The sequence below is a fragment of the Equus przewalskii genome, chromosome 3 (assembly GCF_037783145.1).
Source record: "Equus przewalskii isolate Varuska chromosome 3, EquPr2, whole genome shotgun sequence".
NCBI lineage: Eukaryota > Metazoa > Chordata > Mammalia > Perissodactyla > Equidae > Equus > Equus przewalskii.
The window spans coordinates 65,940,033-65,956,950 of record NC_091833.1 but is presented as its reverse complement, the minus strand read 5'-3'; the positions used below and the strand labels follow the sequence as shown (position 1 = coordinate 65,956,950).

General features: G+C 34.2%; 1 protein-coding gene across 2 annotated transcripts in view; it reads right to left on the bottom strand.

Annotated features, from left to right (window-relative positions):
- LOC103557632 (UDP-glucuronosyltransferase 2B31-like) overlaps positions 1-16,918 on the bottom strand; it is an 88,929-nt gene that overhangs the window by 13,077 nt on the left and 58,934 nt on the right. For both annotated transcript variants that reach the window (XM_070614758.1, XM_070614756.1), the window contains exons 4-6: positions 4,871-5,651; positions 3,231-3,379; positions 827-958 (exon numbers count right to left, since the gene is read on the bottom strand). In XM_070614758.1, coding sequence (XP_070470859.1) covers positions 827-958; positions 3,231-3,379; positions 4,871-5,594 — 1,005 coding nt within the window. In that variant the 5' untranslated portion in view covers positions 5,595-5,651. The remainder of the gene's footprint in view (positions 1-826; positions 959-3,230; positions 3,380-4,870; positions 5,652-16,918) is intronic.

Below are 16,918 nucleotides of genomic sequence, written 5' to 3'. Positions count from 1 at the left end.
TCTAGTTGACTCATTTTTATATTCCCTTCTCCTTCTTCAATCAGGGGAGTTATTATTTGGATGGATTTGAAGCAGAGTGCCTATAGGGACACATTTTATAAAGCACAGGGTCAACATGAAGGCTGGACCTATCTCCACCCTTTCTCTTTCATCTTTCCGCCTCAGGCTTTAGCACAGCCCAGTCCACAAGGGCAGGTTTTCCTCTTCAGTTTTTTCAGGTTGGTTTTTCTGTTCCTTTAAATCATTGTGGCCGGATAGGTACCCAGATGCAGCTTGGTGAGCCTTGGCCATCCTTTCTCTGTATAGCTCCCTGAAAAGCACACCTGAATATGCCTATTCTGGAATCTAGGGGAAGTAAAACAGGTCTGGATTAACTGGCAAGCCTAAACTTCAGGATGCTTTTCAGATTGTTATCATTTCTTGCTTAATGTTACTCTTAAAATTTAATCTCTGTCTGAGAACATCTGTAGCATGTACAGTGCCCTTATGAATCCTGCAAGGAAAAGAAGCAAATGAGAGGGCAGTAGTTGATGACATCTGTACCTTTCCTCAATGCCACTATAATACCAAAAATTCACACTGCAGCTCTTAAATATATTTATCTCTGATCTCAATGTTAATGCCAAAAGTATTGTCAACCAAAAACACCCTCTGTACTGTTGGCACCTTCCATGTATACTTTGGTTTTTAAACTATCTGGGATAAATGGGATCTATCATAATACAGTGTAATTTACCTTTCATGAACGAAATTTCTGTAATCAGATCTTTTTAAAATTTTAACAGATGCAGTAAATAGTTGTCCCCTATAAGGTCCTTTATCTAACCTTTTGTGGAATCTGGGCAAGGGCTGATGCAATTACATTGGCTCTTTCTTCTGTCATGTTCCTGACCATCGACCCCAGAGTAAACACCACAATACCATTTTCTCCGGAGCTCTGGGCAAACTCTTCCATTTCCTGTGAAGAAGTAATTTGTTCCATCACAAAAGAACAACAGCATAGCAAACATTATTGAAAGGATTGCTGCAAACAACTAAAGATAGAACATTATCTATTATCTGGAATTATTATAGTGTTTTCTCTTTACTTTTAATTGTGGTAAAATATACGTAACACAAATTTTACTGTTTTAACCATTCTTAGGTGTACAATTCAGTAGCACGTATATTCTCGTTGTTGTTCAACCAATCTTCGGAACTTTTCATTTTGCAAATTGAAACTATACCCATTATACAATAATTCCCTGGCAACTGTCATTCTACTTTCTATTTCTATGAATTTGACTAGTCTAGATAATTTACGTAAGTGAATCATATAATATTTTTCAGTTTTTGAGTGGCTCATTTAACTTTGAATAACTTCCTTAAGCTTCAGTCACGTTGTAGCAGGTGTTAGAATTTCCTTCAATTTTAAGGCTGAGTCATATTCCATTGTGTGTAAATACCACATTTTGTTTATTAATTCAGCTGTCGATGGACACTTGGGTTGCTTCCATGTTTTGGCTCTTGTGAATAAATGTTGCTATGAAGAAGGGTGTGCATATATCTCAGTGGGATCCTAATGTCAATTGTGCTTGATAAATACCAAGAAATGGAATTGCTGGATCTTATGGTAATTCTGTTTTTAATTATGTGAGGGACTTCCATTCTGTTTTCCTCAGTGGCTGTTTATAATAGATCTAATCCCTCAGTTCCTTTGGAAAGATACAATTGATGTGAGGTTGATTTCCTTTATTGTATATATTTGTGTACGTATTTGTGTGTGTATAAGCAAGAAATGAAATAGAGCCAGTATACAGTAGTGTAGAGGAAATGCTCTTACACAGTTATACCTAGACTCTTCATTTACACTGTTATTAATTACTAATATAGATTCTTGGAAGGAGGCCACACAGCAGGCTATTAACTCACCTTTGATTCTTTATTATTATCATTCTACTAAATCACTTGTTTTTATTCAAGGCAGGTTTTCTGGAGAAATATTAGTTTAGTCATTAGTATTTCCTTTCTCTGACTATGAGCACTATGAAAATTTTGTTATGATTGGGATGACTTAACATGTTTTTTTCTCAGCTCTATAATAATTAATACCTCACCTTTACCTTTGTGGGTATTTCCCAAGCTCCTCCTAAATCACTCTTTAAAGGCTGGAGAATTATTCTCATTCATAAATGTGGTAATACTGTTTGGAATATCGATGAAGTAAACCTAAGATTCCTATTTACAATCCAGAAATATACATGCATAGTTACTTATCTGAGTGACCATATTTCTGGTTTGTTTATGTATGACAACTTTTGCCCTGAACTTCTATTGTAAAATGGATGTCCTAGTAGAATGTGCTTTGTGTAACTGGCTGTGAGGGGCCCTCATCATCACCTCCCTGAGGTCCCCAGGGAGCAGCTGGCCCACCGTGGGAGAGATACAGCAGGCTTCCTGCAGCAGAGAGCTGGTCACCCTCTTGTCTAGAATTGTTTCAGAATTATTCTGACTTGTAGTCCCATATTCTTGCTAATTTAAAAACAATTTATTACCTTCTGTTCTGGAATAATTCCTTATTACTCAGTGCACTTTCTTAACAACAAAAAAACAAATGTAGAAGTGCCAATAGTTCCTCAAATATATCTTCATAACTGCATAATTATCATTTTATTTTTCAGTACTTCTGTTTTAAATTCATTATTTGTCCTTGTCTCTGGAAAATAATGACATAACTTTTCCAATATTAAGAGTATACTTTCTGATCCCAATCATTGTTTTTTGACAATCTCTGCTCGATATTTTTTAGCGTTGTAGTCTTTTCTTATTATAATACTTTTCACATAGTTTGTATTACATGCTTATAACATATCTTTCCAAGTAGAATGTCAAGTGCGTATGGGGAGAAAGTGTCTACACTGCTTCTCTGCATATCTAGCATTTATCTCTGGACTATGCTGGTCAATTTAAGAATGTTCCTTGAATGAGTGACTGATACTTTCTTATGTGTTGAATAATGAGGACTTAATTTAACCCACCCCATTCCCAAAATCTTCCTGGTGTAATACTTTATTCTGTAATGATAATGAAATTCAGATTCTTATAATGGTATTGAAATATATAATTAGCAGCTCACTTTACCCAGCTTCCCATATCTCTCTCACTGTAATCATACATTCTAGTTGAAGAACACAGAATCATTTCTACAGAAAGTGCTAAGTTAACAAAACAAACAAACAGGAATAGTTCACCTTAGGCAGAGGTTTGGTAGGTTTGCAGTGAAGTCCTCCAACAAATTCAAAATTTGGTAAGAGAGGGCGAGGAAATTCAAAATCCCAATAGGTTCGAATGAGCCACATTTCAGCTTTCCCCATTAACTCAAATAATGTAGTGGGTCTTCCTGAAAGGAAAAAGGCAAATAAAAGTAAAGGAAATGAGAGTATTGTAATGTGAATATAGAAGGCAATTTTCTGAAAAGAGCTTGGAATGACGTATGCAAACATCTTTAAATGCGTCTGTAGTTTCACAATATTAAACATAAGCCAGTAAAGAATTAAGCATTTGTTTGCTCTGTAAAGCTGTAAAAGTAACAAATGCAAATGTTAACAATGATGTCAACTGCTCAATCAGTTAACCCTATCATACCCATAGAAACACGTTTCCCCAGAGTACTCAGTCTAGTTTCTACAGTTTACCAAGCTATTTCCATGACCCTAGATTTTTCCGAGTAAACTGTGAGTTTTTGAAAGTATGGCTACTCTTGTGTTTGGTTCATGATAGGAGCTTAATGATATTTGAATATTAAATAAATGTCTTTCTAAAAAACACCTTGAAAGTTTTCATAAAGTATGGAAATAGATGTGCTCACTCAATTTTGGCTCATTTTAAATTTAATAGAGAGACATTGCTTTCAAAAAATATAGACTAGTAACTTGTGTGTCTACTTTTTAACAAAATTTTACGCCTTTAAAACAGATGATTTGTATGTACTTAGTGAAGGAATATGTAATCACTAGAAATTCAAATTTTAGTTTCATGTGTCTGAGATAGAGCCATTATATCTTTCAGTTGTGCAGGAATCCTTTAGGTCATATGGCAAAATAGTTTATTCTTTAAATGAATCTGCATTAAATAAGAGGAAACAATTTCCTCACAGCTCCATACACTGTTGTGTTAAAAATATGTTACTCCTTACTCTATATGTCTGCTTTGATCAAGATATTCAGTGAAATTTCTAATGACGTTTTTTGAAGATGAAGAAAATTTAAAGTAAAACTGATGTGTAGGATGATTAGGCAGAGCACAGAGGATTTTGAGGGAAGTGAAACTACAATTATGATATTATAATGGTGGAGACATGATATTATACTTTTGTCCAAACTCATAGCATGTACACAACCAAGATAGAACCCTAATATAAAATATGGACTTTGGATGATAATGATGTGTCAATATAGTTTCACCAGTTGCAAGAAATATACTTCTCTGGTGGGGAATGTTGATAACAGAGGAGGTAATGCATGTGAAGGAGCAAGGCATATAGGGAAAATCTCTACTCAATACTGCTGTAGACCTAAAACTCCTCTGTGAAATAGGGCCTATTACAAACAAACAAATAAACAAGAATAGATATGTGATTACTTAATGAACTCCACATTGCTTCAACTTTTGGTTAATGATTCCCTGGAGTGTCCTGTATTAGTAATGGAGCACAGGATTCTATCTGACCCTATAATTTAAGCATTTCCATAATATTTGTGAAATTGAGAGATTTTATATTTTCATTTCAACATTTCACTTATAGAAGACTTTATACAAACTCAAGGTGACTTTGTAGAAATATACAGTAAGAAGTTTTGACTTCAAGCTAGCAACTGAAAGCATGACTTACCTAGTACTTTGCTGTAGAACTGATCCCACTTCTTCTCATTAAATGTTTGGAACCAAAAGTCAAAATAAATCACATATATCATATTTTTTACCCTTTCCATGAATGTCATTTGATCACTTAATTCTGACATAACAACAGGTACATAGGAAGGTGGGAATGGAAGTCCTCCACTATATTTTTCAGTTTTATAGCCTGGAATGAAGCGGAGACTGTACACTAAAGGTATTTTCAGTATCTCAGCCAGCAGCTCACCACAGGGCCCAACGGCATCTGAAAGAACAACATCAAACCTGGAATCTTGTAGTTTTTTTATAAGTTTCTTGTTCAAAACTGCATCTTTACAGAGCTTTTCAATACAATCAGAATATTCCCAAAATAATTCTTGCAATTGTGAAAAATATGTCCAAAATGTGGATTTTGGCAGATCATACGTCCATTTATCAATCACTTTCCCAAAAAAAATCTCAAAATCATGTTTTTTTAAATATGTAGGGTACATCTCAAATTTAATAGCAGAGGGTTTGTTGGGATCAACAAGAATGGAAGCTGAAGACGTCAGAACGCTCACTTCATGACCTCTCTGGACAAGTTCATCCAGGATTGTCTTCATATTTATCCAATGGCTGTATTCTGTGGGCCACACCAGCACCTTTCCAGCACTCCCAGGGCTAAAGTAAGAACTCAGCTGTAGCAGCAGAAGAACTGAAATCCATTTCAGAGACATCTTGGTGGAATGCAATGCTTCTTTTGAGATTGGTCATCCCTCCTACCATTGTTCAGGCTTAAAATCAGAGAAAAATCAATCAGGAAGTTAAAATATAACTCCTACAGCCCAAAGTAAATGCATTATATGAATACTCAGAGCATTTGGATGGGAAGTGGAAAAAGCAAGTTAGATGACTTTGTTTGTATACATGCGTTTAATAACTCTTTTAAGAATAAAGGTGCTAACAGGTGATGTCCTTCTATATGTAAGTTAGCTGTATTTGGAAGATTGTCAAGAACAGTGGCAAATGAGAGGCAACTGTGAGCGCAGTGTTTTTGAACTTTAAAGTATACAGTTCAATAGTTCATAGTATATTTACAGAATTGTGCAACCACCACAATGATCAAATGAAGAGCATTTTCATCATCTATAAATAAACCTTTACGCTTTAGGTGGAACTCCCTAATCTTTGCTGCCCTCAAGCCTCATTCAACCATTAATCTAGTTTCTGTGTTTAGAAACTATTCTGTGTTTAGAATGCCTATTCTGAGCATTTTCTTTAAACAGAATCATGAGACATGTGATCTTTTGTGACTGGCTCCTTTTATTTAGCATAGTGTTTTAAAGGTTCATCCATGCTGTAACATGTCAGGGCTTGATTCCTTTTTATTGGCAAATAATATTCCATAGTAATGGATATCACATATTTTGTTTATTCATTCATTGGTTGAGTGACATTTGTTTTTGCCTTTTTTTGCTATTATAAATAATGTTATTTATTAATATTCATATAAAATGTTTGGGTGGACATGTTTTCCTTCTCTTGCTTATATACCTAGACGTACAATTGCTGGGTCATAGGGTAAGTCTCTTTCACCTTTGAGGATATGGTGTACCATTTTCCAAAATGGCTGCACCATTTTCCATTCCTTCTAGCAACGTAGTCTTGCCAACACTTATTATATTATTTGTCTCTGTAATGATAGGTACGTAAGTGGGAGTGAAGTCGTATCTCATTGTAGTTTGAGTTGCTTTTCTCTGATCTTATTAGTGTTCATCACCTTGGCATATGCTTGTTAACACTTGTATATCTTCCTTGGAAAAATATCTATTCAGAAATTTTGTTGATTTTTAATCGAATTATTTGTCTCCTTACTCATCATAAGTGTTTTCAAAAATATATTTTGGATATAAATCCCTTATGAAATATATGGTTACTTAATATATTATTCAGTTATGTGGGTTGTCTTCAGTTTCTTGACAGTGTCCTTTATAGAAGAAAAGTTTTAAATTTTGATGAAGTCCAGTTTCTCAATTTTTAATTTGATTGCTGTGCTCTTGGTGTCATGTCTAAGAAACCATTGCCAAACCCATTATCACAAAGTTTTACCTGTCTTTTTCCTTGAGACTTATCGTTCTATTTGTAAATTAGGTTTTTGATCCATTTTGAGTGATTTTTGCATACGGTTTGAAGTAAGCAGTCCAACTTCATTTTTCATACATGGGTAATCAGTTTCTTCCGAATAATTTATTTAAGAGAGTGTTCATTCCTTTGTCAATAATCAGTTGACCATGATGGCCAGCCCAGTGGCCAGCAGTTAAGTTCTCACGTTCCTCTTTGGCGTCCTAACGTTCACTGGTTTGGATCCGAGGTGCGGACCTATGCACCGCTTGTCAAGCCATGCAGTGGCAGGTGTCCCACATATAAAGTAGAGGAAGATAGGCATGAATGTTAGCTCAGGGCCAGTCTTCTCCAGCAAAAAGAGGAGTATTGGTGGCAGATGTTAGTTCAGGGCTAATCTTCCTCAAAAAAAGAGAAAATCAATTGACCATCAATGTGTGACTATATTTCTGGATTCTAGTAATATTTTATTGACTTATTTGCTTTTCTGCACATCTATATCATAGTCTCTGGAAGAGAGTAGTTTGTAGTTGGCTTTGAAATCAATTAGGATTATTCCTCCCACTTTGTTCTTTTTTTTCAAGATTGACAGTTTTGAGGTCCCTTGAATATCCATATGAAATTTAGGATTGGTTTATCAATTCATGTGAAGAAGTCAGCTGGGATTTTGATAGAGATTGTGATGAATCTGAGTATCAGTTTGAGGACAACTACCATTACAACAATATCAAGTGTTTTGATCCCAGAATATGAGCTGTCTTTCCTTTTATTCAGATCTTTTTGAATACATTTCCACAATGTTTTCTAGTTCCTGCAGTATAAGTTTTGCAATTTTCTTGTTAAATTTATTCCTATGAATGTTATTCTTTTGGTGCTACTGTATAGTCATGCGCTGCATATTGACATTTCAGTCAATGATGAACTGCTTACATGATGGTGATCCCATAATGTGTTACCATACAGCCTAGGTGTTTAATAGGCTGTACAACCTAGGTTTGTGTAAGTGCACTCTATGATGTGTGTACAATGCTGAAATTTCTTAATGATGCGTTTCTCAGAATGTATCCCTATTATTAAGTGACGTTATGACTGTGGTGGGATTGTTTTCTTAATTTCATTTTGGGTTGTTTATTTCAATTGTATATTGTATATTTATTAGTGAATTGCCAAATGTTTTCTTTGTTTAAAATCATTTTAGCTGCCAATAGAGGTAGTTTTATGCCTTCCTTTCTGATGTGGATATCTCTATTTTATGTTCTTGCCAAATGTTTTGGCTTGATCCTCCAATAAAATGTTGAATACAAGTGATGGGAGTGGATCTCTTTATTTTGTTCCTTATCTTAGAAAAAAATTTACTCTTTCACCATCAAGTGTGATGTCAGCTGTGGATTTTTTGTAGATATGGTTTACCTACATGAGGATGTTTCCCCCTATTCCTACTTTACTGAGTATTTTTGTCATCAAAGGTATTGAATTTTGCCAAATGATTTTTCTGCATTTATTGATCTGATCATGCAATTTTTGTCCTTCATTTTATTGATAATGGTATATTATATTAATGAATTTTAGTTGCTAGAGCAACTTTGCATTTCTGGGATAAATTCCAGTTTTCCTAGGTGTATCACCCCTTTTGTATATTCCTGATTTTGGTTTGCTCACATAATGTTGAGGACTTTTCTGCCTACATTCATAGGAGATATTGGTCTATAGTTTTCTTTTCTTGTGATGGCTTCGTGTATTTTCAACATCAAGGCCTTATTGAATATGTTGACAAGTGTTTCCCCCTTTTCTATTTTTTGGAGCATCTTTTTGAAGAATTGATGTTAATTCTTGGTCAATTTCATCAGTGAAGCCATCTTGGCTTGAGATTTCTTGGTAGATAGGTTTTTGATTACTAATTCAATCTTTTTTTGGTTACAGTTCTATACAGATTTTCTCTTTCTTTTTGAGTTTAATAGTTGATCTTGTCTTCACCTACTAGTACTGGAGTTTCTTTTTTTAAAATCGAAGTATAATTCACATACAGTGTCATATTAGTTTCAGCCATACATCATAGTGATTTGATATTTATTTATATATATATAAAAAATGATCACCACGATAAGTCTAGTTACCATCTTTTATCATATAAGTTAATACAATATTATTGATTATATCTCCTACACTGTTCATTACATCCCCATGGCTTATTTTATAACTACAAGTTTGTACCTCTTAATCCACTTCACCAATTTTGCCTGCCCGCCAACCCCCCTCCCCTCTGACAATCACCCATTTGTTTTCTGTATCTATGAGTTTGTTTTGTTTTGTTTTGTTTGTTCATTTGTTTTGTGTTTTAGATTTCACAGATTAGTGAAGCCATATAGTAGTTGTCTTTCTCTGACTTATTTCATTTACATTAATACACTTTTTTCCATCCACGTTGTTGCAAATGGAAAGATTTTATTCTTTTTTATGGCTGAATAATATTATTTGTATATATATCTCTCTCACATCTCTATCCATTCATCTTTTGAAGGATATGTTGATTTCTTCTATATTTTGGCTACTGTAAATAATGCTGCCATGAACATAAGAGTGTATATATCTTTTCAAGTTAATGTTTTCATTTCTTTTGCATAAAATCTAGAAGTATTATTGCTGGATCATATACCAGTTCTACTTCGAAATTTTTGAGGAAACTTCCTACTGTTTTCCATAGTGCCTGCACTAATTTACACTCCCACAACAGTGAACAAGGGTTCCCATCTCTCCACATCCTCACTAACACTAGTTACTGTTTGTCTTTTTGCTAATAGCCACTCTTATTGGTGTGAGTTGACATCTCATTGTGGTTTTCATTTGATTTCCCTGATCATTAGAGCTGTTGAGTATGTTTTCAAGTGCTTGTTGGCTGTCTGTATGTCTTCTTTGGAAAAATGTCTATTTAGATCCTCTGCGAATTTTTTGCTAGAGCTGTTTGTTTTTTTGATGTTAATTTGTATATATTCTTTATCTACTTTGAATATTAATCCCATATCAAATATATGATTTGCAAAACTATTTTCTCATTCAGTAGTTTGTCTCTTTGTTTTATTGTTGATTTTCTTCACTGTGAAAGAGCTTTTTAGTTTGACTATTTCTGTTTGTATATTTTTTCTTTCGTTGCTATTGCCTAAGGAGACAGGTCCAAAAAACTATTACTAAGACCAATGTCAAAGAATGTACTGCCTATGTTTTCTTCTAGGAGTTTTATGGTTTCAGGTCTTACATTCAACTCTTTAACCCACTTTGAATTCGTTTTTGTGTATGGTGTAAGATTATGATCTACTTTCATTCTTTTGCATGTAGTTGTCTGGTTTTCCTAACACCATTTATTGAAACAACTGTCTTTTTTTCATTGTTATTCTTGCCTCCTTTGTCGTTGATTTAGTGACCATGAAGGCTTGAGTTTATTTCTGGGCCCTCTATTTTGTTCCATTGATCTATGTGTTTGCTTTTGTGCCAGTGCCATACTTTTTATTACTATAGTCTTGGAATATAGTTTGAATCAGGCAGTATGATATCTCCAGCGTTATTATTCTTTCTCAGGATTGCTATGGCTATTTCAGGTCATTTGTAATTCCTTACAAATTTTAGGATTCTTTGCTGTAGTTCTGTGAAAATTCCATTGGTATTTTGGTGGGATTGCATTGAATCTGTAGATTGCTTTGTGTGGTATGGGAATTTTAATGATATTAATTCTGCAAATCTATGAGTACAGTATCTTCTTCCATTTATTTGTGTCATCTCCTATTTTAACAATGTCTTATAATTTTCCAAGTGCAGCTCTTAGTTAAATTTACTCCTAGATATTTTATTCTTTTTTTAAAAAATATTTTATTGAGTTCATATTAGGTTATAACATTGGGTAAATTTCAGATGTACGTTAATGTATTTCAGTTTCTGTATAGACTGAACTTGTGCATCACTAACAGTTTTGTTTTTATCCATCACCATACATATGTGCCCCTTTTACCCCTTTCACCCCCCACCCCCTTCCCCTCTGGTAACAACCAATTTGTTCTCTTTATCTATGCATTTGTTTTTCTATCTTCCACTTATGAGTGAAATTATATGGCATTTGTCTTTGTCTGTGTGACTTATTTCACATAGTACCCTTAGCATAATCCCCTCCAGGTCCATCCATTTTGTTGCAAATGGCGTGATTGTGTCCTTTTTATGGCTGAGTAGTATTCCATTGTGTGTGTGTATATATATATATATATATACCACATCTTCTTTATCTATTCTTTCATTGATGGGCACTTGCGTTGCTGCCACATCTCGGCTATTGTGAACAATGCTGCAATGAACATAGGGGTACATATATCTTTTGAATTATCAATTTCTTGTTCTTTGGATAAATACTTGGTAGTGGAATAGCTGGATCATATTGTAGTTTTATTTTTAATTTTTTGAGAAATCTCCATACTATTTTAGATAGTGGTTGCTCTAGTTGCATTCCACCAGCAGTGTATGAGTGTTCCCTTTTCTCCATATCCTCTTCAACACTTGTCATTCTCTGTCTTGTTAATTAGAGCCATTCTGATGAGTGTGAGGTGATATTTAATTGTAATTGTGATTCGCGTTTCCCTAGTAATTGGTGATGCTTTATATCTTTTCATGTGTCTGTTGGTCATCTGTATATCTTCTTTGGAGAAATGTCTATTCATATCCTGTGCCCATTTTTTTTTTTCCTTTGCTGAAGATTAGCCCTGAGCTAACATCTGCTGCCAATCTTCCTCTTTTTGTATGTGAGCTGCTACATGGCCACTGATAGATGAGTGGTGTAGGTCCATGCCTGGAGACTGAGCCTGGGTCACTGAAGCAGACTGCAGCAAACTTAATGACTAAGCCACTGGGGCTGGCTCTCCTGTGCCCATTTTTTGATCAGGTTGTTTATGTTTTTATTGTTGAATTGTATGATTTCTTTAAATATTTTCAAAATTAACTCCTTATTGGATTTATGATTTGCAAATATTTTCTCCTAGTTGGTGAGTTGTCTTTTCTCTTTATTGATAGTTTCTTTTGCCTTGCAGAAGCTTTTTAATCTAATATAGTCCCACTTGTTTATTTTTTCTTTTGATCTCCTTTCCTGGGTATACAGGGTAAAGGGAAAATGCCACTAAGACTGATGTCAAAGAGCATACTGACTGTTTTGTTCTAGGAGTTTTATGGTTTCAGGTCCTCCATTCAAGTCTTTAATCCATTTTGAAGTAATTTTTTTGTATGGTATAAGATTATGGTCTACTTTTTTCTTTTGCATTTGGCTGTCCAGTTTTCCCAGCAATATTTATTGAAGATATTTCCTTTTTCCATTCTATGTTCTTGACTTCTTTGGCAAAGATTATCTGTCCATAGATGTGTTATTTTGTTTCTTGGCTCTCTATTGTATTCCATTGATCTGTGTTTCTGTTTTTATGCCAGTAACATGATGTTTTGATTCGTATGGATTTGTAGTATAATTTGAATTCAGGTAGTGTGATAATCCCAGTTTTGTTCTATTTTTCTTAGGATCGGTTTGGCCATTCAGGGTCTTTTTTTGTTCCATATAAATTTTAAGATTCTTTGTTCTATTTCCATAAAGAATGTTACTGGTATTCTGATTGGGATTGAATTAAATCAGTAGATGGCTTTAGGTAAAATGAACGTTTTAACCATGTTTATTCTTCCAATTCGTGAGCATGGAATATCTTTCTATTTCGTTATGTCTTCTATTTCTTTAAATAATGTCTCATAGTTTTTAGCATATAGATCTTTCACCTCCTTGGTTAAAATTATTCCTATCTATTTCGTTCCTTTTTTGCCATTGTAAATGGAATTGCATTCTTGATTTCTCTTTTGGCTAATTCATTATTAATGTGTGGACATGCAACTGATTTTTGTATGTTGGTTTTGTATCCTGCAAATTTATTGTATTTGTTAATTATTTCCAGTAGTTTTTTGGTGGAATCTATAGGATTTTCTATTTATAGAAACTTTTCATTTGCAAATAGTGACAGTTTTCCTTCTTTCTTTCCAATTTGGATAATTATCACTTCCCTTTTTTGCCTAATTGTTTAGGCTAAAACTTCCAATACTATGCTGAATAAGAGTGGTGCAAGTGGTCATCCTTCTCTTGCTCCTGTTCTCAGAGTAATGGCTTTCATTTTTTTCCATTGACCATGATGTTGGCTGTGTGTTTGTCATATATGGGCTTTATCATATTGAGGTACTTTCCTTCTATACCCATTTTGTTAGCGTTTTTGTCATAAATCGGTATTGCATCTGTCCAATGCTTTCTCTACATCTATTGAGATGATCGTGTAATTTTTATCCTTCATTTTGTTGATGTGGTGTATCAGGTTTACTGATTTGTGGATGTTGAACCATCCCTGCATCCATGGAATAAATCCCACTTGACTGCGGTGTTTGCTCCTTTTAATGTCTTGTTGAATTTGATTTGCTAATATTTTGTTGATGATTTTTGCATCTATCTTCATCAGCGATACTGGCCTGTAATTTACCTTTTATGTGTTGTTCTTGTCTAGGTTTGGTATGAAGGTAATGTTGGCCTCATTAAATAATTTAGGAAGAATTCCATCCTCTTCATATTTTTGGAAAAGTTTGAGGATAGGAATCGAATCTCTGCATGTTGGTAGAATTCTCATACAAGCTATCTGATCCTGGATTTTTACTGTTTGGGAGATTTTTGATTACTGTTTCAATCTCTTTTTTTGTCATTAGAATATTCAGATTCTCTATTTCTTCTTGGCTCAGTTTTGAGAGGTTACTCAATTCTAAGAATATAAATTTCTTCCAGGTAATACAGTTTGTTGGATTTTCACAATATTCTCTTATAATAGTTTGTATTTCTGTGATATTTGTTGTAAATTTATCTTCTTTCATTTCTGATTTTATTTATTTGAGTATTTTCTTTTTTTCTTACTGAGTCTGGCTAACGCGTGTCAATTTTGTTTATCTTCTCAAAGAACCAGCTCTTGGTTTCATTGATTCTTTCCATTGTTTTCTTTAATCTCTATTTCATTTATTTCTAGTTGATTTTAATTCTTTCCTTCCTTCTGCTGGTTTTTGGACTTGTTCTTATTTTTCTAGCTCTTTTTTAGTATAGTGTAAGGTTGTTTATTTGAGATTTTTCTTGTTTGTTAAGGTAGGCCTCTACTGCTATAAATTTCCCTCTTAGTCTTGCTTTTGCTGCATCCCACAAGTTGTGGTATGTTGTGTTTTCATTTTCACTTGTCTCCTGGTATATTTTGATTTCTCTTTTGATTTTTCCATTGCTCCAATAACTATTCAGTAGTCTGTTGTTTAGTCTTCATTTGCTATTTATTTGTGATTTTTTTCCAGCTTTCTTCTTGCAGTTGATTTCTAGTTTCATACTATTGTGGTCAGAAAAGTTGGTTGATATGATTTCAACTTTCTTACATATTTTGAGGCTTGCTTTGTTTCCCAACATATGGCCTATCTTTGAGAATGTTCCATGTGCACTTGAGAAGAATGCATATTTTGCTGCTTTTGAATGGAATGTTCTATAGATATCTATTAATCCATCTGATATATTGTTTCATTTAAGGCCACTGTTTCCTAGTTCACTTCTTGTCTGCATTATCTATTAATTGACATAAGTGGGGTGTTTTAGTCCTCTACAATTGCTGTCAATTTCTCATTTTAGGTCTGTTAATAGTCACCTTATATAAGTTGATGCTCCTGTATTAGGTACATATATATTAATAAGTATTATGTCTTCTTAGTGGAATGTCCCTTTCTCCATTATATAATGTCATCTTCGTTTCTTATTAGCTCTTCTGTCTTGAAGTCTATTTTGTCTAAGTATGCCTACATCTGCTTTCTTTCAGTTGACATTTGCTTGCAGTATCATCTTCTATCTCTTGCTTCTGAGCCTATATGTGTCTTTAGACCTGCCACATGTTTCTAGGAGGCAGCATATTTTTGGGTAGTGATTTTTCGTCTATCTAGACACTCTGTTTCTCTTGATTGGTGAATTCAATCCATTTACATTTAGAGCGATTATTGATATACAAGGGCTTAACACTGTCATTTTATACTTTGTTTTTTGATTGTTCTATATTTCCATCGTTTCTTTTTCTTTGTATTCCTGTCTGTCCATTTCAATTTGGTGGTTTTCTGTTATGTTCTTCTCAGTTTTTTCATTGTTTATTATTTGTGACTCTGCTCTGTTTGTTTTATGGTTACCATGATGTTTGGATAAAAGATCTTGTAGATGTTCTAGTCCTTTTTCTGATAGTCTCTTATCTAGATTAGCCTATGCAGGTTCTGTCCTTTTCCTCTTCCTCGTGTATGTTTTTGTTGTCACAAATTCTTCTAAAAAGAAACGTTTTGTGAGTTTGTGACCAAACTGAAGTGGTTGTAGTTATTTTTGATGATTTAATTCCTTTTATCCTTTATGTTATAATTGTTTTGTAACCTAGTCTGATATAGTACTGAAATTTTATGATTCTGTCTGTCTATTTATCACGTTGCTCAAAGCTTTGTAAATCTTCACTTTTTTGTTTCAGTTCAGAAGGCTCCTTTCAACATTTCTTGTAAAGCAGGTCTATTGGTGATGAACTCCCTCAGTTTTTCTTTTTCTGGGAAAGCTTTTATTTCTCCATCATATCTGAAGGAAAATTTCACTTGATAGAATATACTTGGCTGATATTTATTGTCTTTTTTTTAAAAGATTGGTGCCTGAGCTAACATCTGTTGCCTATCTTTCTTCTTCTTCTTCTTCTTCTTCTTCTTCTTCTTCTTCTTCTTCTTCTTCTTCTTCCTCCTCCTTCTTCTTCTCCTTCTTCTTCTTCTCCACAAAGCCCCCCAGTACATAGTTGTATATTATAGCTGTTGGTCCTTCTCATTGTGCTATACAGGATGCTGCCTCAACATGGCTTGATGAGTGGTGCCATATCCACACCAAGGATCCGAAAGCAGCAAAATCCAGGGCTGCCCAAGCAGAGCATGTGAACTTAACCCCTCGGCCATGAGCCCAGCCCTTGTCTTTCAGTATTTTGACTATATCATTCCACTCTCTCCAAGAATGTAGGGTTTCTGCTAAGAAATCAGCTGAAGTCTTGATGGAATTTCCCTTGTAGGTTACTTTCTTCTCTCTGGCTGCCCTTAATATATATGTTTTTTCATTGAGTTTTGACAGTTTTAATATCATATGCCTTGGAGAAGGTCTTTTTGATTGTGGTAATTAGGAGTTCTATTAGCTTCGTGTATTTGTATGTTTAGCTTCTTCCTCAGGTTTGAGAAGTTCTCACCTGTTGTTTCTTAGAATAAGCTCTCTATTCCTTTCTCCCTCTCTTCTCCTTCTGTGATAAGTGTGATCCTTATCTTACTTTTCCTGATTGAGTCAAATACTTCTCATAGAATTTCTTAATTATTTCTTTAAATTTTATTTCTCTCTCCTTTCCTACCTGAATCATTTCTGGATTTCTATCTTTGAGCTCACTACTTCTCTCTTCCATATGGTCTGCTTTATTTTTAATTCTTTCTACTTTATTTTTCATCTCATTAATTGTGTTCTTTGTCTCCATAATTCCTGTCTCTTTTTCTTAGAGTTTCAATCTCTTTGGTGAATACTACTTCTGTTCATTAACTTCATTCCTGAGCTCACTGAACTATCTTTCTGAGTTTTCATTTAACTTGCTGAATGTCTTTATGACACCTACTTTGAATCCTCAGTCGGTTAGATTGTAATATTTTATGACTTCAAGTTTTGTTTCTGGAGAGCTTTTATTCTCTTTCTGTTCTTCTGTGTTACTGTAGTTCTTCATGGTACTTGATGAAAAGATAGATTCTTATGAATTTGTAGTAATAGCTACCATTCTTATTTGTGTATGGCCCTGATTACCTTGGTTCTCAGCTGTTTCTGGTTGTATTTGAGAAGATGTGCTTT